Source organism: Balaenoptera borealis, assembly GCF_965194805.1.
Source record: "Balaenoptera borealis genome assembly, chromosome: 20".
NCBI classification, from domain to species: domain Eukaryota; kingdom Metazoa; phylum Chordata; class Mammalia; order Artiodactyla; family Balaenopteridae; genus Balaenoptera; species Balaenoptera borealis.
Genome location: NC_138879.1, coordinates 11023774 through 11046562, shown reverse-complemented (window position 1 = coordinate 11046562; position 22789 = coordinate 11023774). Strand labels below are relative to the sequence as shown.

Genomic DNA, 22789 nt, shown 5'->3' with positions numbered 1-22789 from the left:
AGGTCAAGGACACTCCCCGCTGGCCACCAGGGAAGGAAGCTGAACCTTGAGGGGATCAGGGCAGGAAGCTGACCCTTGGAGGCACCAGGACCCACCAGGCTGAAGGTCAGGGAGCGGAGCTTCTCATTCTCCTCCTTCAGGCGGCTCAGCTCCTCGTCTCCAGGCTCCAGGTCATTCGTCATCTTCAGGGACCGCTCTCGAAATTCCCGCTCACAGGAAGAAGACATCTTCTCTCGCTGCAGCTCTTGCTTCATCAGATACAGCTGCCAGGATGGAGATCAAGGGGGAGAATGTAACTGCTGTTTCTCCACTAGACCAGGAGCCAGCTGTGGTTCTCAACCTTTCTCCTTAAGGATGTTGCTGTTCATACTCAAAGAGGTCCCTCTCCCGAGATTTCAAAATCCAGTAAAGGATTTTACCTAATGAATAGTTCCAGTCCGTGCGGGACGGGAAGGCATTTTAGCTTTATTTTATAGATGAGGTGTAGGGGTTAAATCACTGGGCTGGGGTCCCCAGGAACAGAACAAGGAGCTCTGGCCACCAGCTCTTGGATCTGACAGCCAGCACAGCCGGGAATGAATGTCCAGTAAGCCTCCTCCAGCATGGCCCTGCTTCTCTGCCTTTCCACAATCTGCTAAACATATCAGATGAAGGGAAATTGGATTCATGAAAATCAGTAAGTAAAAAAGAGGAAAGTCAAGTCAAATAGAGCAGAGATGCCTGGGAATACAGGACCTGGTCTATTCAGACACACTTGAACTCTGTGTGCTAATCTGAGCCGCCTCCCACCCAGTGGGCTGCATGTCCAGGGCTATGAGCTCTGTAAACGACCTGGCCAGGTCCTGCTGGCCTCGGTCCTGCTGGGTAGTGGTCCAAGAGAAACTTGCACCTTGAGCTGATGGGCCTGGCCTCTCCCCATCTCGGGTGTGGTATCCCTGGGAAGAGGGGAGTTTCCCTGTAAGGCAAACCCAGGAGGTCTGGATGTCAGGGTGGAGTTCAGCACTCACTCCAGGGTTGGGGTCAAGCAGAGAAGAAAGAACATTTGGGCTTGGACTTTTTCCCTCTGACATCTAGTTAGCAAACTTTCCATAAGCAATTACCAAGTTCCTGCTATGGGCTAATAACTAGGTTAGGCATATCATATTCTCCAGATTCAAAAAGTAAAATTAAATCATTAAGATCTGGAAGGAGGAGACCTAAAACTGAAAGTAAATCAAACAAATGAACCTAATTATATTTCAAGCTAATACTGTAACCACATGAAGGGAGAGAGAGAAGGGGGTGAGGCAGAGGCAGAGAAAGAGAAGATGGAGGGCAGCCACAATAACTTACGAACACAGTATTTAACTACAGACCCTCAGCCTTGGGCAGGGTTGCGTGGTAGCAGGGAGAGAATTACAAATCCTAGTCTAGTCCATTGTACTGGTATGGGCAAAGCAATTCTGAATCTATTTCAGATGTATTACAGGACTGAGCAAGAGAAGAATGTGTTAAAGTGGGAGCTAGGGTTCTCACTGAGGAAAGGGCACACAGTATGGAGTGGGGCACAGCAAGAAGAAACCCTGGAGGAGCTACTGGAATTAGAGGTTTGGGTGTGAACTCATGATTTCTAAAACATGTGCATGTACGTGTATATGCATACTTGCGTGCATATGTGCCTATGCATATTTGTATGTGTATGTATACTTGTGTATCTACGTGCACGTTTCCTAGCCCTGTCCACTGAAAGGGCCGAGAAGCAAAGACACCCCAGTAGCAATGAGCACACTGGATCTTGGTCTCTAAAAGGAACTGGGGCTCCTTGGAGAAATGGCTGACCCTGGAGCTGAGGCAGTGTGGGTACGAGATGATCCTGGAATATCTTGTGATGATGCAAAGAAAGTCAGTGCTAAGAAAATGCGGGGGCATGTCCCAGGACGCAGAGCAGATTGATGGGGCTCCCACAGCCAAATCTAGGACGCTTTGAGCTCCAAACTCGCTTAGGACAATAATATGTTATAGATCACTGGAAATAGGAATCCACATGTCTATGCCAATAACAGATGCATAAGTGGGGAAAAGGAAAGGCTCCTTCTCACAGTCAGGATGCCGAGGGTAAACTGGTCACTGGAGAAAACACTGGAGATGGGGCTCATCATTCTGCAGCCACTAGAGTAAAGACACGCTCGAGCAAGAATCCCTGGTGAGGCTAAGTCCAGAGGGAAGTGTCGACAAGGAGCAGGGGTGCTTGCTGGCCTCAAAACGCCTCCCCCTGACCCCCGGATTGCTTACTAGCTACAAGGAGTAATAGTGTGACTGCCGATTTTGGTACAATACCTGATCCTGATCTGGATCCTGGACTGGAGGGAAAATGCCATCAACGATGTAATTTAGGTCAACTGATAAAACTGGAACACGTACAGTAGATTAGATTAAAGGATTGTATCAATGTAATTTTATGAAGTTGATAACTGTACTACGGTTATATAAGAGAATATTTTATTTTTAGGAAATAGTCTCTGAAATGTTTAGGGGTAAAGGGCCATGATGTACGCAACTCAAGTGGTTCAGGAAAAAGCATGTGTATGTGTGGAGAGAGAGCGACAGAGAGAGAGAGCGCAAGTGATGAAGTAAGGGTATGTGGGAGTCCTTTGTATTTTTATGTGTATATTTTTGGGCAAATTAGAAATTCTTTCTAAATAAAGTTTAAAAAACTAAAATCAAACAATGCCATAGTTAAAAGCAAAAGCAAATGCGAAAATGACAAGGAATGAATATCCTCCATAAAGAACTCTTGTAGGTCAATAAGAAGATGATTATCCCCAACAGAAAAATGAGTGAAAGACTGCTGGGGTCTAAGGGGGCCTAGATAACAACACTCCTTTTCTCCCACCTGAATCCAGGACCAGATGAGAAAGACAAAGTAGGGGCCCATAGAGGTCCACTGTCCCCATGGTTACTGACACTGCCGGAGGGGAGTGGGGTCTGGGTGGGTCCACCACTCCCAGAATAGCCAGATGGGCCTCCAGACATAGGCAGGCGGGGTCCCCATGGTGGGTACTTCGCAGACCAGGCAGTTACAGGGCAGGGCGGGCTCGAGGCCACATAGCCTATGCAAGGGGGCGCTGGTGGAGGAGAAAGGTCAGCTTCCTGCAGGGGCGTCGCAGGGAGTGGGGATGGGAGTTCCAGGAGATGGACCAGCGAGTGCAGATGCACGGGGTGGGGAGCAGCAGGTCAGGATGGGCACCCCGGGCGGCATCCCTGATACCTCCTCTTGCAGGCCGCGGCAGCGCGTGGCGGCCAGATCCTTCTCCTGCAGCGCGTTGCTGTAGTGCAGCGAGAGACTCAGCATCTCATCCTTCAGTTTCAGCACCTCGTGGAAGTGGGCACTGACCTCGCGCTTCATGCGGCTGTGGTCAGCCTCCAGCTGGCGCAAGCCCTCGGCACGGGCCTCGGCCTGGCCCAGGTGCTCCTGCAGCTGCTGGCACTGCCGCAGCAGTGCCTCCTTCTGCCCCTTCTCCTGGCTCAGCTCCTCCTGCAGGCTGCCGATGGCCCCGGCCAGGCACTCGGTCAGCTTGGACGTCTCCATGAGCCCTGTGGGACAGGGCAGTGGGCCCAGGGGCTCCTCATCCAACAGGGTCTTGCTTCCTGTGCCCAGACTCTCAAGCAGGACCCCCCCACACCCTAATCTGTTGGTCGCCTTAAACGCTTCCAGGGTCAACAGGACTGAATATTTTGGTGAAATAAATAGCGTGACAGGCGATTCTGGTACAAGGACTACCCATTCTTGGCTTCCCTGTGGGACCCTGGTGTTCAGACCCAACTTCCCCCCAGTCAGCTGAGCCGCGCTTGACGCTCATTCTCATGTCATCCTAAGGAAGACATAGCAAAGAATCTGTATAACAGAACTCTGAATCACATAAATATTGCCTGTGATGCCAAACAGGCAGAAACGTTTTCCTAGCCACGGTTTTGAGTGATGTTGCCTGCTCCTTTGAATACCTAAATCTTTCAGCAACTCCTCCAGAGAAGCCTAAAATTACTCAATTAATAAACATGGCCTCATCTCCCACCCAGCCGGTGTAAACCTTTACTTAGCAGCTCCTCTCCTTTTCCCCTCTGGCGGCCCCTCCTGAGAGCCAGAGCCAGGTGGGACAGGGTGCGACTGGACTCCCCTCCACCTCAAGCACCAAGTAAAGGTTTTCTAGGAAATGACACACTTCCTCTTTGCCTGCACCTCTCAAATGCAGATTCCACGACCTGTGAGGGTTCTTCTCTTGGTGTTGGATAGTTAGGGACAAACTTTTTCTTTTAGAACCCAAGGTCATGGGCTCCGCCTACCCACCCCCACTATGGTTAGTGTGTGTGTAGGGGGTCTCCTCACCCCCAGAGTGCAGGGTTGGGGGGGGTGCAGAGCACAGGGACAGGAATGTCTGCCTGAAGGGAGCAGGGAATGTCTGGAACGGCCTGCAGTCAAGGCGGGACACCCCCTCACCCCGGGTTACATCAAAGACCCAGCTCTCACCACTGAAGTTTGTGAAGTCCACGCTGGGCTGTAGCCCAGTGACCAGGGTGTAGACGTCAGGGTTGTGGAATTTCAGGCTCTCCAGGAAGGCGATGGCCCCGTTCTTCCCGCGAGTCTTCAGTAAATCCAGCAAGTGCCCTTTGGAGGGAGAACAGTGTTAGCTGACCAGGTGCGAGGCGGGCTTCCCATGAGCGGAGCAGGGTGCAGGGAAGGGCATCCTTGCACATCTAGGGATCAGGAGGTCAAAGCAGTTTTCCAGGGGTCCCGGGGTGGGGCCCTCACTGCTCCATTTATTCCCATGATGGTGGTCAGTCTCGAGAAGGGCCAGGCTGATATTTATTGAGGAACTGCTACAACCCAAGTGCTAAGAGTTGGGGATAAAAGACTCAGGAGGATGATCTTTGCTCTCAAGACTTCCCAGGTTTGTTGGTGGACACATGCAGACACATGTATACAAAGCAGGTGGGAGGAAAGAAGCAAAGAGCAGCGCCCCAGGGCCCGGGTCCCAGAGAAACTTGGGCCTTCCCAGCCCACCCAGATCCCATCACTCTCAGCTTGAATTAGTAGCTTGAATTCATTTCTCCTTGAATGGTCATAAGGCAACAGGCACAAATAGTGTCATATTGATAGCTACCACTTACTGCCTGCTTTCCATGGCCCAGGCTTTGAGATGAGTATCTGATAAATTGTAACCCATTCAATTCTCCTAACAACCTTATTTGATGAAACTATTAGCTTCTCTGTTTTTGAACGAATAAACACAGCTAACCAGACAATCAGAATCAGCTCCAAAGACATCTAGAGTGGGTTGAGTCATGGGTCCCAAAGTTATGTCCACTAGGAACATACCAATGGGACCTTTTTTGGAAAAGGCTTTGCAGATGTAATTAAGGTAAGGATCTTAAGATGAGATCCTCCTGTGTTACCCAGGTGAGCCCTAAATCCAATCACAAGTGTCCTTATAAGAGACAGAAGAGGAGAAGATGCAAAGAAGAAAGCCACGTGAAAATAGAGGCAGAGATTGGAGTGATATGGCCACAAACCAAGGATGCTGGGACCACCAGAAGCAGAAAGAGGCAATAAATTTTCTCCCCTAGAGCCTTCAGAGGGAGCACAGCCCTGCTGACACCTTGATTTCAGACTTTTGGCCTCCAGACTGTGAGAGAAGACATTTCGGCTGTTTTAAGCCACCTGGTTTGTGATCATTTGTTGTGGCAGCTCTGGGACACTAATACAGTCCCCATGACTGGATCTCGGGTCCCCTTGGTGTTGTTCCTTAAAATCCTGCACTCCCTGCCCTCACACGGGCCTTCCCGGTGCAACCTGCACTGAGCTGGCTCTGCAGAAACGGCCTGCTGGGGCCACGGTGGCCGGGATGCAGGTCCTCACCAACTCTCATGGCCGTGTTTGTGAACCTGGGGCTGTGCAGCACCTCCTCCTCGTCCAGCTGGTCCAGCACCTTTGCCTGGCGCAGGTAGGGGGTGAGGCGGCTGGGGCAGATGCTGCGCACGATCCTGCAGCGGTGGTCCTCCATCATCTCCCACAGCATCTCCTCCTCCAGGGCGGTCAGCGAGGAGTCCGTGCGGCACAGTTCTGCCATGGCTGGGCCTGAGCACCCTGGATGGGAAGAGCAGCCATGGAGGGCTGGGATCAGGGACACAGCTTCCTGTACAGAGGACCTTTCCATCCAAACCCTCTTCCCCACGTCACCAGTAGGGAGGAAATGACCAATTCGGAGAGGACATGACACCCGATTCGGCCCTAGTGTCCCGTGACCAGCAAGAGGACACCATCGATTCTTACTGTTGATATCAAGTCGATTCCTCTACCTGGGGCAGAACAAGAAGAACTGGGTTTCTTTTGGATTCAGGAGACTGGATTTGCCTCTAAAACTCAGGAAGCTGCCCCTGGCCTGGGGAATTGGTTTACCAAATGAGGGTGACATTAAAAACCAGATGGATCTAGAACGTGCATTCTTAACAGGAGTGACAGAGCTTCCAAGGGGTCAAAAATGGATTCTTGAGCAAAAATTCTTACTCTTCTGTGTATAAAGCACAGATGTGCATAAACAGATACACAGTGTACCTGTGATGTTAATATCTTATGAAAGGGTGATTAGGGAGGGGGTAGGCACAATCACGTCTAAGATACAAGACCTTCTGTTAAGAGGACCTCAGGGGGCCCCTTCCCAGCCTGCCAGCCACAGAACACAGCCCCCACCCCCGGCTTTGTAATGAGCCACCTCCACAACTTTGCCCCGCCTGAGCCCCTCCTCCCTCCAGCCCTGGCACAAGGTCATTAGCCCATTGAGCCATCTAAATAACCCTAAGATGCTTTTAACCTGTAGCCTGTTTCAAGCATACTAAAAAAGTCCTGCAAATGATATAAAATATCCATGTACCTTCCATGCAGATTCAACCTGTCTTAACACTTTGCACCTGGCCTCCTTTTTAAGGAAGTGCAGTTCGTGACAGCCCGGTCCTGTTGGCTCCTGGTCCTGCCCCTCGCTCTCTGCCCACAGGTAACTGCTGGGCCACGTGCTGTATATGAGTGTGTCTAAAACAATGCAGGGCACCTCTGCATGATTCTTTGTGCCAACAGGAACCTCATAAACAGTGTGGTGCTGGGCATGGCCCTACACTCTGCCCGTTTTTGAGGTTTAGCAAATGGATATGTGCGGCTTGAGATATTTTTTAACTGACTACTGGATTCAATTATACTAAGAAACCATAGTTGGTGCTCCTGTGGGCAGGCATTAGGGCATTTCGCCTTTTACTCCAACACACTGCCGCAGTGACCGTCCTTGTGCATTATCTTGGGCACAGCTGGGAGCATTTCACTCAGACTCGCGAATTCCTATGATTTGGTTCTTTTCATCTGGAATGACAAGCTGGACTCGCTGGAGTCAAATACCTCTTGAAGAGGCCTGTACACGAAAAATGCTTGAAAACCAGAGAAAATCAACCCTTGTAAACTAAGAAAAAGAGGAGATGGTTGTTGGAGGTCCTGTCCCCATGAACAGCCCCCCACAATCCACGCGAGGGGCCCAGTCTTTAGCAAGGACTCACCAAAAGCTGCTCACATTCGTTTTTGCAGGCACTCCTCACAGTGGGATGCGATCCCGTGTTCTCTCCGAGGCCAAGTGTGGTGCTGGCAGGACGGGGCTGGATGGGGAGAGCCCGAAGACCAGTGCTAAGATGATCTCATATCTATTTCAAGCCATGTGACTTGTACCAAAACTCAAAGATTGGGCACCGAAGACTAATGCAAGGGGGAGAAAAAAAAGCAAACTCTGATCCAGGAAATAATTCGACAGATCTTTGACCCTTACTGTTTATTCAGTAACTATAAAAGCTTCCTTGGGGCTTGGAAGCAGGTTTCTAGAAGGAAACTGAACTTTGAACCCTGGAATACCAAGGAGAGTGGGCAGGTGCAATAGCTACCCAGTGCGTCTTGGTCACCATGGGGCCGAATTCACTGACACCCTTCCCCTAAGTCTTGTACTCAGAGAGATGGATCTGCCAGGAGGGGTGTGGGTGGGAAAGGGCCCAGGGGTCTTACTGGCTGAGGGAGGATGGGGAGCAAGCTGAGGACAGGAGTTCTGTCCTTAGGCGGTTCATTCCTGGTTTCTTCAGGGAACAGTCAATGGATGCTCATGAATCAGGGCTTTATAGGCTGAATTGTGTCCCCTTAAAAGATATGCTGAAGTCCTCACCCCCAGTACCTGTGAATGTGACTTTATTTGGAAATAGGATCATTGCAGATGTGATCAAGATAAGGTCATTAGGGTGGGGCCTTGAATCCCATATGACTAGTGACCTTATAAGAAGAGAAGAGGCCCAGAGACAGACACACAGGGAGAAGCCATGTGACAACCGAGTCAGAGATCGGAGCGATGCTCATAGAAGCCAAGGGACGCCAAGGATTGCCAGCAACACCCAAGGCTCGGAGAAAGGCATGGAACAGATTCTCCCCTACACCTTCAGAGGGAGACTGGACCTGCTGGCGCCTGGATTTTGGATTTCTAGCTTTCAGAACTGAGGGCAAATAAATTTCTGTTGTGGTAATGTATTATGTCAGCCCTGGGAAACTAATACATAGGGGCAAAGGGGATTTGGAAACTTGCCCAAGTCCTGGAGTGCCCAGCCACGTCCAAGCTGTCAACCACACACTTGAATGGAAGGCTCTCAAGCTCCTGGGATCTCTACCCAGTAGAAGTTTGCATCACTGGGGTGTGGCCCTCCAAATCAGGATGACCTTCTACCTTGCATTAGGACCAGCTATACAATCCACAGAGCCCAGTACAAAGTGAAAATATGGGCCCCTTGTTTAAAAAGTATCCAGAATTTCTAGACAGTGACAGCAGAGCATTAAACCAAGTGCGGGGCCCTGGGGACAGGTTACACCTATGAAGCTGGCCCTGCTTTGCATGATCAAGTGGTCTCCAGGCCCCCACTAAGTAATTTATGCCTAAATCTCTGTCTTGACCAAGTGATTCTTTTGTGATGATCATTGCCCTTCTGTGAGGTTCTCTTTTAAATACCCCTGGGGGAATAAACATTCACTCCTGGCACCTAGGTGCGAGTGGGCTTGTCAAGAGGTGGAGGGCCAAATGGGACCCACTTTCTCCATGGCTGCCAGGCTGGTGGCTTGGGGGCCCTGACAGGATTCTAACTGGTCAACCTTCATAGCAGAGGATTTTTTTTTTTTTTTTAAACTTTATTTATTTATTTATTTTTGGCTGTGTTGGGTCTTCGTTTCTGTGCGAGGGCTTTCTCCAGTTGCGGAGAGCGGGGGCCACTCTTCATCGCAGTGCGCGGGCCTCTCACTGTCGCGGCCTCTCCCGTTGCGGAGCACAGGCTCCAGACGCGCAGGCTCAGTGGTTGTGGCTCACGGGCTTAGTTGCTCCGCGGCATGTGGGATCTTCCCAGACCAGGGCTCGAACCCGGTTCCCCTGCATTGGCAGGCAGATTCTTAACCACTGCGCCACCAGGGAAGCCCATAGCAGAGGATTTTAACTAGCCAACCACCCAAGGACCCAGGACAGAGGATCAACTCCGGGAGCAGCCCTTCCAAGCCCCGTCCGGCCCTGCCTGGTGAAGGCCATGGTCTTTGCTTTCTCAGGCCCTGCCTGTCCTTCTGGAAACCGGTGGGGCAGCAATAAGATCTCAGGTGCCCAGCCCCAGTGCATGGCCAAGGAGGCGGGGCCTGCCGGCACCTGATGGCCCAGCGCCCCCAGCCAAGATCCATCCCCTGTCCAGGAGGCCCTGAGTGGAGCTGAGTGCTTTTGCCCTTGGGAAGCTTTGCATTCCCTCCTGGCCTCCTCTGTTCCATCCCTACACTCGCTCATCCCAGCATCCTGTTCCCCTCAGCTGATCCCATGACCCCCAGGAATGCATTGCCACGTGTGCCGAGGCATCTAAGTGTTCCCCTTGCGCCTTCTCAGATGACAACGTCATGAGTGCAGCCACTCCTGCCACATCCATCTCAAAGGTTCTGGGTCAGATTCTACACATAGAACCAGTCCAAATGGGAAAGGTGCTGAATGAAGCATACTCACAGAGTCTCTCTTCCCCAGTGCCTCGCAAAATGAGCCAAAAAATGTTAAAAAAAAAAAAAAAGCTGCAGCAGCCACAAAATAGGAACGATGGAAAGATAAACAAGTTTTTCCCCCAAACGTTGAGAAATGTCATAATATCAGGCGAGCCCCGCAATGGGTGGAGTGGTGTCAAGGGGCTCGGGGCTGCCAGTGACAAAACCAGGTCTCAACGGAGGCATGTCGATTTTATGTAAAGCCTCTACCTTGTCGTGGTTATCATAATCTCTTAACCTTAGTGGGAACTTTTAGGGAAGTAATGGTTCTTGGAGTTGAAAAACACTTATACTACATTCAACTATTTCATCATAATTTAATTTTAAATTAACTAAAGCTAAAATTTTACTTTGAAAACATGTGGATCTCATTTTTATTGAATGATGTTAGTGTATCTATCTCTCTAGCAGTCCCTCAATCCATATACTTATCCATCCATCCGTCTAATCTGTCCATCTGTCTATTGTTCAGTGTGTGTGTATGTGTGTCTGTGTGTGCACTCGAATGTGTGGGAGAGAGACAGAGAGAGAAAGAAACACAAAGAGATAGAAACAGAGAAACAGAGAAAGAGAGCAGGTAGATTCTGGAATGCTGTTCCCTGATGCTAATACTCATTATTTGTGGTTGTAGAATTTTAGGAAATCTGTTGCTTTCTTTTTTTCTATTAATTAAACTTTTTAGAATGAGCAAGCATGGGTTCAATAACAACCATAAACTCATTGTTTCAGAAAACAATCAAATTAACTCAGTTGATCAAACGGAGAAGGAAGTCATCACAGATAAGGTGCCCATCAGTCTTGGAGCGCCTGGGATACTTCCTGTCCAAGCATGATTATTCACCGTGCCCCCCTTTCTCTCTCACAAGTGACATGGTTTGGGTGACCAACTATCAGAGACCAGTAGAGGCGTCCCCTCTCTTGCTTTTCCCTCAGTCCTGCAAGGAAGAGCCAACCCTCATGTGTGCCGGGCACAGAGATGGTGGGAGCGGACCAGGTTGACAGGTGCTGGCTGAAGAGGGGAAATTCTGGAAAAGGCAGGGGCGTGGGGGAAGAAGACTTGATTGGCCCAGTCCTGCATCAGTGGGGAAGGGAACTGCTTCTTACCCCCAGGACGGGATTTCTTAACCTTCCACTTAATAAAGGAGAGGGGAGCACATTTATAAAACCCTGTGTTCCCCACAAATCTCTCATAAAATATCCACCTTAATATGCATCAAGCCTGAGCCTGAAGATTCAAAAACAGATGGGAAATAAATACACTGGCCCTGAATGGTGAACCTAAATGCCTTCCTTTGACTGGGGTCAATGGCCCTGGATTAGTTGGCTCAAAGGAGACAGTGACCCAAAAACTTGGGCTCACGGAATATTAACTTTTATTTTTAGTAGATTACACCCTGGCGTGCTGTCTGGTATTATATGATATGGCTGCCAAGGGTCTGGGTCAGGGAGCACATCTCCAGCCTGCAGCTCAAACTCTGGGAGCTCCAGATGCCCAGGTCTCCGTGGATGCCCTGACGACCAGGACTGGCTGGAAAGCCTTCCCTGGGCTGGGTCACAGGGGGTGACAGCCTGCCCTGGGAGCGTCTTCTAGTCCGACTGCCACCCCTGACCCCGCCTACCGTAGCATCACAGGACTCCCAAGGAACACCTGACTGCTCACAGACTCCCACTCCCATCAAAGTGAACTCAGAAAATCAGGGCCAGCTCAAGCGACAAGCTGCCTTACCAGGACAGCTGAAGACAGGTCTCTCTAGGACTCTCTAAACCTCAGCCAACTACCCCTGGCTCCTGGGACCTGTCAGCCACACCAGGGTTTGAGTATAAGTGGGCATAGCTGAGTAGAAGCCATGCTAGTCCCTGCTTCATGCAGTGAAGCAGCTTAAGACAGGTCCCCAAATGGGAATTTAAAATGTGGGAGTTTCTTTGCAACTCAGCCCCAATGTAAATAGGGGTTAGTCCTAACAGTAAAGAAAATTTAGCCCAGAGATCCCTAAGGATATTTTAAACTCTATAAAATCCTCTTTTCACCCTACAGCAATTCTAGAGGGAGTCTTAGATTATAAGACCCCTGAGCCTCTAAGATGTGGGTCCTCCTATTTGACCCTTTCCCATGTCAGCATTCTTCTCAGACCCCAAGGTGCAGATCTTCCCTTGCCTGTGAAGTAGGGGAGAAGGATAAACGCGCGCATGCACACACACACACACACACACACACACACACACACACACGCATGCACAGTACTCCAGAATAGGGGGAATGAGTTAGAGGAAGCTTAAGGGAATTGATGACCCACAAATATGGTGAGTGAGGCAGAAGTTCACCAAGCACAAAAGGGGTGCTCCCTTGCACCCCTCAGCTAAAATCTGGCACCGAAGTGCCATTGTAAATGTCCAGCTATGCCCTTACCGCAGATAGGAGGCAGCTGGTCTTACTCACTTTATACCTGAACTTAGAAACCTTCCTTCCTTTTCTTTTGTCCTGGGCAACGATGCAGAGATAAGAGTACTAAACAGAGCATTCCTTTCACCCAGCATGGCCCACGCTGTCTTAAGGTGGTACTTAGCAGCCAGAGAAAGTTCAAGTAATTTAACCAAGCAAAACGGGATGAGCTGCTTTCTCCTCTCGTACCCAAACCAGGCACCCCCTCCACGCCTTATAAGGAGGAAGCCGGCTCCTCTCATTCCCCTGTAGGCAGCTCTTGGACCCCATTCTTGGCCTACCCACCCTCCCTGGGTATGACGACCTGCTCTCCTGGGGACAGACTCCGTGTACTTGCCTTCCTTGTCCTTGAGAAGCGATGGCTGACCAGCCACAGTCTTGGCTGAGCAGCCGCAGACAAGCAGGTTTGACAGGAGCGTCCGTCTGGGCCCTGCCCACAGGAGCTGCGCCTCACTCGAGCCTCCATGCATCAGTGAAACGCCAACACATTCCCACAGCAGGGAGGATGGGTGTGAAGGGTTTGTTTTGCCTTTGTGAGAACCACAGGAACCTTCCGAGAACTGCCCGTGTATCTGGTCAACCCACAGAAGACGGTGATTGAGAAGATGATGGAAAATCTTGGAGTGGATAGAATCTTCTCTTCTATGTGAACAGTCAGCCCATAGATCCTTCAGAAAAGTCCTAGGAAGTTTAGGATAAATTCTGGACCTCTTCTTTGGTTCTCATGAGCAATTCTGGGAAGTATCTAAATAGTTCCAATAGATCCATCTAAAATCAACATTTGATAATTACTATTTAGATTTGAATGAAAGTCTTGGTTCTTCTATGTTAAGATATATCCAGAATGTGATCACTCTCGCCCTTTGCACTCCTGGGATCTGATCAGCGCCTACCCAGACCTCTGCAATGACCTCCTAGATGCTTTCTCCATGCCCCCTGAGGCAGGTTCTCAACACAGCAGACAGGGCCTCCCTGCTAAAGGATGAGTCAGGTCATGTCATTTCCTTTGCTCTACAAATCCTCGAGGACTAACCATGCCTCACAGGTGAGACTCTGATTTCCTGGTACTTGCTGACCACATTTGCATTTACCTGCTCCACATATGGGGCCTCCTTGCTAGTCTTTGACTGCTCCAGGCACATGCCGGTCCCAGGGCCTTTGTACTTGCCTCTACCTGCAATGGTCTTTCCTCCATCTCCTTCAGGACTCCACTCAAGGGCCACCTTCCTAGAGAGGCCTTTCTAGCCATTCTATTTAAAATCGTAGGACTGGGCTTCCCTGGTGGTGCAGTGGTTAAGAATCCGCCTGCCAATGCAGGGGACACGGGTTCGAGCCCTGGTCCGGGAAGATCCCACATGCCGCGGAGCAACTAAGCCCATGCGCCACAACTACTGAGCCTGCACTCTAGAGCCTGCGAGCCACAACTACTGAAGCCCGCGTGCCTAGAGCCCGTGCTCCGCAACAAGACAAGCCACCGCAGTGAGAAGCCCACACACCACAACGAAGAGTAACCCCCACTCACCGCAACTAGAGAAAGCCTATGCACAGCAATGAAGACCCAACACAGCCAAAATAAATTAAATAAATAAAAGGTCTCATTTAAAAAAATAAATAAATAAAATCGTAGACTTCCCACACGGCTCCCCATTCCCCTTTCCCTATTTCATTTTTCTCTATTGGACGCACTGCTCCCCAACGTATTATATATTCTAATTATTTATCTGTCTCTTGCCTGCCTCCCCATGACAAGCCTGAAACTTCCAGAGGACAAGAATTCTTGCCTTTCTTGTTTTCTGCTGTGTCCCCCACCTGAGAAGAGTGATGCTCCATGCATACTAGTTGGGTGAATCAATAAGCATTGGTTGGGTGTCTGGTTCCCACTGATGCATATACTACTCAAGAAAGAAGGGACAATCATAGTTCCATGGCCTACATGAGTAGGAAGGACCTTAAGGATTATCCTCCTGACAAAGGCAGGTTCCCAAGGTCACACAGCTAACTGATGGAGGAACAGCAACCAGAACCCAAGTCTCTTCCTCCTGGTGAGTGAGAGGGATGGGGCTGTGGCCGCTCGGGGCAGAGTAGGTAAGAACACAGGTCCGAGCTCAGATAAGAAAACAAGTTCTTGGACCAGAGCCCCAGCCCTGCTGCACATCAGCTACCCTCTGGGGCAGGTTATTTAAACCCCTAAGCCTCAGCTTTCTTACTTCTCCAGTGGGGCTAATAGTGGCACCTGCTTCATGGTGGGAAAGCACTTCTCTCTGTGCCTGGTGCATAGAAAGTTCTAGATAGTTATGAAAAACTCAAAATGCTGTCCTTGCAGGTAAAAGAGGGGGCCAGAGCCTCACTAAGCCTCTGTTAAGAACAGAAATTCCGAGCGTTATAGGACCAGAGTTGAGAAAGCCCCAGCCCCCCAAGGTCCGTGAGCTTTCTGAGGGCAAAAACTGTTTCTTAGTCACCACTGGGTCTTCAGGAGGACCCCGACTGACAGTTATTCTGTATGACACGGGACTATAGCTGTGTACACAATTCTAGGGTCAATCAAACAGCATTTTGGTAACCTGGCTCAATGGGAAGAGTATGTCCTGGAGAAACTCCCAAGCCCCAGGGGGCACCAGGATAGCACCACCTGGTGAGCACAGCCCCCAGCAGCAATCAATAAAGGATCAAGGAGTGAGCGATAGACGGTCATTGTGAACGCCCTGGGCACTGTGTGGAGGGCCTCTGGGTGCTACCTTATCCATAAAATGTAGGGAGTTGGTGGGGGGTTCTGGGTTTGCCTTGGAATCAAGATGTTAACACCACTTGCGGATGCAGGTGCTACAGGGAAGGCCCTGTAGGAATAAAGTTCAGACTCGCAGCAGAGAGCAACCGGGGACAGGGTTCCAGGCTGAGGTGTGGCTCGCTGGCTTCTGCATGGGAGCACGGACCCCCCCACACACACACCCACCCTGGCCTGCACCAAAGCGGGGAGTGGACCAGGGGAAGTCGGGAAGCAGCAATTTCCACAGGAACAGGTGAGACCGGTCATTCCCTGCTGCTTCTCACATTTGAACATGCAACTGCCTACCTGACAACTCCCCTTGGATACTTAGGCATCTCAAATTTAACCCATGGAAATCAGACCCTTTTTTTTTTTTTTTTAAATTTTATTTATTTATTTATTTTTGGCTGAGTTGGGTCTTTTGTTGCTGCGCGCTGGCTTTCTCTAGTTGCGGCGAGCAGGGGCTACTCTTCGTTGTGTCGCGCGGGCTTCTCATTGCGGTGGCTTCTCTTGTTGTGGAGCACGGGCTCTAGGTGCGTGGGCTTCAGTAGTTGTGGCACGTGGGCTCAGTAGTTGTGGCTCACGGGCTCTACAGCTCAGGCTCAGTAGTTGTGGCGCACGGGCTTAGTTGCTCCGCGGCATGTGGGATCTTCCCAGAGCAGGGCTCGAACCCGTGTCCCCTGCATTAGCAGGCGGATTCTTAACCACTGCGCCACCAGGGAAGCCCCTCAGATCCTTTTTTTTCCTTTTTTTTTTAAGAGACAGGGTCTTGCTAAGTTGCCCAGGCTGGAGTGCAATGGTTATTCACAGGAGCAATCCCAGTACTCATCAGCATGGGAGTTTTGACCTGCTCCGTTTCTGACCTGGGCCAGTTCACCCCTCCTTAGACAACCTGGTGGTCCCCCGCTCCTGGGAGGTCACCATATTGATGCTGAACTTAGTGCGGACACTTGATCGGCATAGCGTGCTATGAAATCCTGGGCTCAAGCACAGATCTATTATTAAAAAATGTTTGTTAATCGAGGTGAAATTCACATAACATAAAATTAACCATTTTAAAGTGAACAATTCAGTAGCATTTAGTACATTCACAATGCTGTGAAACCATCTCCTCTATCTAGTTCCAAAATATTTTTGTCACTCCAAAAAGAAAACCTGTGCCCATCAAGCAGCCCCTCCCCCCATTCCCTGGTAACCACTAAGCTGCTTTCTGTCTCTATGGACTTGCCTATTTTGGGCATTTCACATCAATGGAATCATACATATGTGACCTTGGAGGTCTGGCTTCTTTCATGTAGCATAATGGCTGAATAACGTCCCATTGTGTGGGTGGACCACGTTGTGTTTATCCATTCATCTGTCGGTGGACACTGGGTTGTTCCTGCCTTTTGGCTGTTGTGAGTCCTGTCGCTATGAACACATGGGCACATGTGTTTGTTGGATCTGTTGGTTTTGCCCTCAAACCACACAACACTGCTGCCCATGGCTTCCCCATCTCACGATGGTACCACCCAGATGCTCACACCTGAAACCCAGGAGTCAATTTTCATCCTTTAAACCCTAACAGCCCCCTCTATCCCATGTGTCAGCCCTGTCCTGAATGTCTCCTGAGCCCTCCTCTCACCATCTCCACTGCATCAGCTCCAGCAGCCACCACCACCTCTCCAACGGGTCTCCCAGCCCCTCTCTGGCCCCTTCACGTCAACCTTTCAACCTCTTGCTGCAGCCAGGTCATCTTTCTCCACTTGATCTTAGCCAAAAGGGTGAAAAGTGATAAGCCAGGTCATCTTCCCAAACTGTTTATCAGAATGAATCCTCTCCCCACAAAGAAAGACAACCCTGAAGTGGCTCCTACGGCAACCATGATGCATTTAAACTCTATTTCACAGTCTATAAGACCTTTTATGATCTGGCCCTGTTCACCCCTTCTCCCACTCCCCCTCTTGCCCACACTCTCGATGCTGCAACCATGCTGGCTTTCTGTCCCTTGATTGTGTCAATCCCCGGTCCACCTGGGGGTCTCCACACTCCCTGTGCCTTCTTCCTGGAACCTGGGGCGTTACCACAGCCACCTCTTCTCGCAATTCACGTGGAACCTTCCTCCAGTCACCTGGTAAATCTGCAACCCATTAAGTCTGCCACTTTGCCTCATTTTATCACAGAAATTACAAAGCCTACAATTATTTTATTGCCCTCCTCTGGAACACAAGCTCCATGAGGACAGCACTGTCTGTCCTGTTTGCCGCCCAGTACAGCCCCTGGAACAGCGCCTGCACCAGGAAGATGCTCCAGGCACATCTGTGGCCAAAATGTCAGATGCCAGCAGTGTGGAGTCCCGGGTCCAGCTGGGTGGGATCTGGTGATGTTTAGTAAGGTGCCCTGCCTGGCTGGGTGGGTTAGAGGTGGCTGTGCCTACAAAGGAACAGTGTTTGTCATTTAATACCAGGTGATAGGTGAGGTTTCTGGCAGGAAGTCGCTCTTTGGAGACAGCCCCTAGGATCCAGGACATCAACTCCTGTGGTGATGATTCATGGAAACCCAGCCCAGCCCAGCAGCACTACACCCAAACTTCCACCCATCCCAGACAAGAGGAGCTGACTTGATTGCGTACACCCTGAGTCCAGTAAGGGTTCAGGGAAGAGGCAGGTCAGCTCCTCAGGTGCAGCCCGCTGAGCTTCTCCTGTCTTGCCCACCACTCCGGCGTGAGCTGGGAGAGTTCCTGTGCTCCTCCTCCCCTCTTACGTTGGACATCCAGGCACACCACGCTGTACTAGGGCAGCGCTGGGGAACAAAACAGACATGGGCCTGCCCTCCTTGAGATTAGTCTAATCAGGAGAGATAACCTCCCTCCCACAGATTTGGAAAGCATGGGAAGTGAGGTGCAGGAGACAGAGGGCTGTGCCCAGACGTAACAGGCAGGTCCATCTGGGTGCCCCAGAGCCCTGGGACAAAGGATGCAGGCATGGTAAGCCATATAGACACACTTTTTCGGGGACTCAGAGTGGGGCAGCTTCTACCCCTTGCTGCGCTGGAAGTTACTTATAACTTAACAGGCTGGGCATTAGTTTTCCCAGCAGTAAAATGATTAAGACAAGATATATGCCTGCACTCCTTAGTTGAAATTGTAATGGAGGTTTCTGATAAAAATTAAAACATTAATCTGGACATTTAAGCAGTGGAATTATGTACTGACAGCTGATGTGGGCTGTCAGTTCTTGCTTTGTAAGTACACTTGACTTTTTTTTTTTTTTTTTTTCTGATCAGAAGTTTCTAGGAGATAGCTTTTTCTTTCACATCTTTATTGGAGTATAAATGCTTTACAGTGTTGTGTTAGTTTCTGCTGTACAACAAAGTGAATCAGCCATATATCCCCATATCCCCTCCCTCTTGAGCCTCCCTCCCTCCCTATCTCATCCCTCTGGATCGTCACACAGCATAGAGTTGATCTCCTTGTGCTATGCAGCAGCTTCCCACTAGCCATCCGTTTTACATTTGGTAGTGTATATATGTCAATGCTACTCTCTCACTTCATCCCAGCTTCCCCTTTCCCCACCACCGTGCCCTCAAGTCTGTTCTCTACGTCTGTATCTTTATTCCTGCCCTAAAAAGGAATGAAATTGAGCTACTTGTGGTGAGGTGGATAGACCTAGGATCTGTCATACAGAGTGAAGTCAGAAAGATAAAAACAAATACTGTATGCCAATGTATATATATGGAATTTTAAAAAGTGGTACTGATGAACCTAGTCACAGTTGACACTTGAACAACAGGAGTTTGAACTGTGCGGGTAACATCTACAGTGTTTTATATCATATAAGACAATATTGATGTAGGTACTGAGAGACGGATGATTCATCTTGCAAACATGTAACTGAAAGTGGGGTCCGGCTGCTCACCGCTCAATGGCCAATAAAGAGGCAAGGTTGGTGGAAAGGAAAGTTTGCTTTATTTTGGATGCTGAGAATGGGGTGGGGGGGGGAGGCGGACACCTGTCCAAAGGCCAACTCCCCCCACCTGACAATCAGGGGGCAAGAGTTTTTATAGGCAGAGGGAGGGGACTACGTGTAGAAGCAGCACAGTCAGCTCTGACAATCATCTTGAAATTGGTCATTGGTGGTCTGACCAGCATCATCTTGATAGTTTTAAGTACAGTTAATCTTCAGTTCCATGGTTGGTTTGTTCCCACTTCCTTGAGGCCAATTCTCAGGATTGTGGCAGCTTCTGTCATGGCTACAGTCTGGTCATCATGTAACTTCTTCCACCTGGTGGGGGTTTCAGTATCTATAAGACAGCTCACAGGACACGGCTCAGAATACTATCTATAGCCCTTGAGGAGGAACAAAAGGTCCTTGACTTTGCTTAGTGCCTAAACTTTTATTATTTAGTCTTGGACAATTTTCTTTTGTTTCTGCATTTTCCCACTTCTCTGACTTAACTTATTCTTTAGCTAAAGTTTTACCACAGACAAAAGGCAGGTGGAGGACAGAGGGGAAGGACCACTGTGTCCTGCTCTGTTTCAAACAGACAATGTAAACTTGGAGTATCGATCATTACAGTACAGTATCGTAAATGTATTTTCTCTTCCTTATGATTTTCTTCAAAGACATTTTCTTTTCTCTAGCTTACTTTATTGTAAGAATACAGTATAATACATATAAATACAACATGTGTTAATCGACTGTATGTTATGGGTAAGGCTTCCGGTCAACAGTAGGCTATTAGTAGTTAAGTTTTTGGGGAGTCAAAGGTTATACTTGGATTTTCGAGTATGCAGGGAGTTGGCGCCCCCAACCCCCATGTTGCTCAAGGGTCAACTGTGGAGGCTTAGGTCCAGCATAACATAGCTACGCAGAGCAAGTATTTTAACAAATAGGGCAAAGAGCCAGGCATGTTCCAACACACGACTGCCTAGGTTATTCTCACCTGCTGTTGATAAAGCAAAGCGCGTTTCAGGGAATTCCCTGGTGGTCCAGTGGTTAGGACTCCATGCATCCATTCACTGCGGGGAGTGGGGGGGCCCTGGCTTCGATACCTGGTCGGGGAACTAAGATCCTGCATGCCGCCTGGTGAGGCCAAAAAAAAGGAAAAAAAAAAAAAAAAGCAAAGTGCATTTCGGATCTCAGATCTTAGTGACACTGAGACCTTTGGTGAGCATCGTAAAGGCCTTGTGAAAATTGGCACCGAGTCTGAGAAAAAAAGAGAAAAACCTCTTCTGAGAGGAGCTCTTATCCTGGTTGCAATTACCCAGAGCCCTCTTTCCTGTGTAATAAAAACATGGCTCTCTATGACCTATTGTGCCCACTGCCAGCTCCTAGTTCCTGGAAGAGTGAAGGTACACTCCTTATCATCCCAAAGAGGCCTCCCGGTGGACCTGCCCCTTCTGTCGTTATCTTGGGGGAGGGGTCAGCCCCTTTGATTAGAGGAACCTCAAGGAGTACTAAGGCCAAGTCTGCTTGGTTGCCACTGTTTCGCTCGAGACCTTTGTTCCCTGACACTGCACGCCCATGCCCACCCGACTCCTGTCATCTTCATGGACTCTGGCCTAAAAAGTTATTGGTGCCAAACAAAAGGAAGAGGGCCTTAAGATGTGTATTCAGACATTGAGCAAAAGGGACATTGCCAGGAAAATGGCATAAAATATCATAAATGTGTGAAGGCAAGAGACAAGTCCAGGGGGATCATCAATAAGATCAAAAATCTCTCAATAAGTACAAAAGAGGCAATCATCCTCTTCAAACTTAGTAGAAGAGTGCAATAATTTCATCCCCTCCCCATTGATATCAGATTCATAAAGTCAGCGATCTTCAGTTTACTCTTTCCCCATACCCTTGGCAAGGTTATTTCACATGCTGTTTAGTACCTAGAGCAGCACCATCCAATAGGAATACCACATATAATTAAAATGTTTCTAGTAGCCATATTTTAAAAAGTAAAAAGAAATGGGTGAAATTAATTTAAATAACATTTTAACTCAGTGTATCTAAAATATGGACATTTCAACACATAATCAGTATAAAAATGATTAATGAGGTCTTTCACATTCTTTTCTTATACTAAGTCTGAAACCTGTGTGCATTTTACAACACAGCCCTAGGGCACAGCTTGCAAAACAGAGTGTGGAAAACTTCAGAGAGAGTACTGGATAACTCTTTGTGGAGTGAGAAGACATAAGAACTTATATTTGCATTTTATTTACTTTAAAGTCTAAGAAAGAAATTCAAATTTATAAATATTTGACTGATACTGGCATCCTTATCAGGCATGTTTATCAGGTCAATTATCTTGTAAGGTCTGGACATATTCCAAAGTCAGGGCAAGAGCTTCAGGGCAAGTAAGACCCCTCATTTCCTTGTTTGCTGTCAACATACTGCAAACCTCTGCATTCTAAGTGTGCCTGGTTTAGTGGATAAAATGATTACTGCTAAAAGTTTTCACTAAATTAACCTTCACAACAGGAGAGCGTTCAAGCAGTCCTGGAAAGAGGCTGTTAAGAGATTAAAGATGTGCCCAGTGATGCGAGACAAGCAAACAATGAGAAAGGACAGAGCTTGCACTTGGGCAAGTGTAAGTTTCACAAAGTTAAAAACGCTATTTTCACACAACACAGATGAACGCACGTCAGGTGGTGACGGTGGTTCAGGAGCCAGATTTTTAGAGGCACTTAAAGAAGTTTAGGGTAACATGGCATAACTGGAAATATTCTGCAGGTCAACCGAAAGCCATCACCTCCAGGGTCATCTTTTCTGCAGGGCGGGATTTATCAGCACCTCCGCCAGACACGCGGAATCCAGGGCCTTAATGAACAGACAGACGCACAGTCCAGCAAGGCGCGGCCCAAGGTCACGCGGCCAGTTCTGGGGGTCCTGGTGCCGGGGGCCGTCGCAGGACCCTTACTCTCCCAACACACTCGACCCCGGGTAGGGGCTTTTCCATTAGGGGGTTAAAAACCGGCCTGGGGGTGTTAAAGTGAGAGCTGACAAGCAGGCAGTTAAAGATTCCAGACTTTCCAAAAGCAGACGATGTGCAGTGAGGATTTCCATCGGGCGGCAGTGATAACGAGTAGTAATGCGTTTGCCGGCGTCCCCGGCCGGCGACAACGTTGGAACATGCGTACACACGAAAGAATGGGCACAGGTGGGGACCCGCGCCCAGGTTCCCACTCGAAGCAGGGCCGCCTAGAGACCCCGCCCGGAGCAGGGTCGCCATGGCGCGGTCCGCAGCCCGTCTGCAGGGGCGCCAGGTCTACCGTCCCGCGCGGAAGATCCATTAACTGGAAAGGACTACCTCAGCCAGAGAGCCAGGCCGGGAGTACCACACCCAGTACGAATCCCTGCACCCTACCGCCTCCGCACCGTTTGTAGGGGTGGGCGGAGTCCGGTTCCGCGAGATCCCGCGGGAGCCCCTCCCGCGCAAGAGCCGCAGCACCGCCCCTTTCCCTGCAGCAGGCGCCCTTTCCCCTTTCACGTGACCAGGAGCTCCCCGCCCCTTC

The 22789-nt window shown here is 49.5% G+C and overlaps 1 protein-coding gene across 5 annotated transcripts in view; it reads right to left on the bottom strand.

Annotated features, from left to right (window-relative positions):
- The window catches only part of CARD14 (caspase recruitment domain family member 14), a 38424-nt gene extending 15663 nt beyond the window's left edge, over window positions 1-22761 (bottom strand). For 4 of the 5 annotated variants that reach the window (XM_082372804.1, XM_082372805.1, XM_082372807.1 and 1 more), the window contains exons 1-6: window positions 12874-22761; window positions 7573-7765; window positions 5894-6121; window positions 4505-4642; window positions 3248-3573; window positions 96-263 (exon numbers count right to left, since the gene is read on the bottom strand). In XM_082372804.1, coding sequence (XP_082228930.1) covers window positions 96-263; window positions 3248-3573; window positions 4505-4642; window positions 5894-6104 — 843 coding nt within the window. In that variant the 5' untranslated portion in view covers window positions 6105-6121; window positions 7573-7765; window positions 12874-22761. The remainder of the gene's footprint in view (window positions 1-95; window positions 264-3247; window positions 3574-4504; window positions 4643-5893; window positions 6122-7572; window positions 7766-12873) is intronic. The other variant, XM_082372803.1, reaches the window with a different exon arrangement.
- Window positions 22762-22789: the final 28 nt, after the last annotated feature.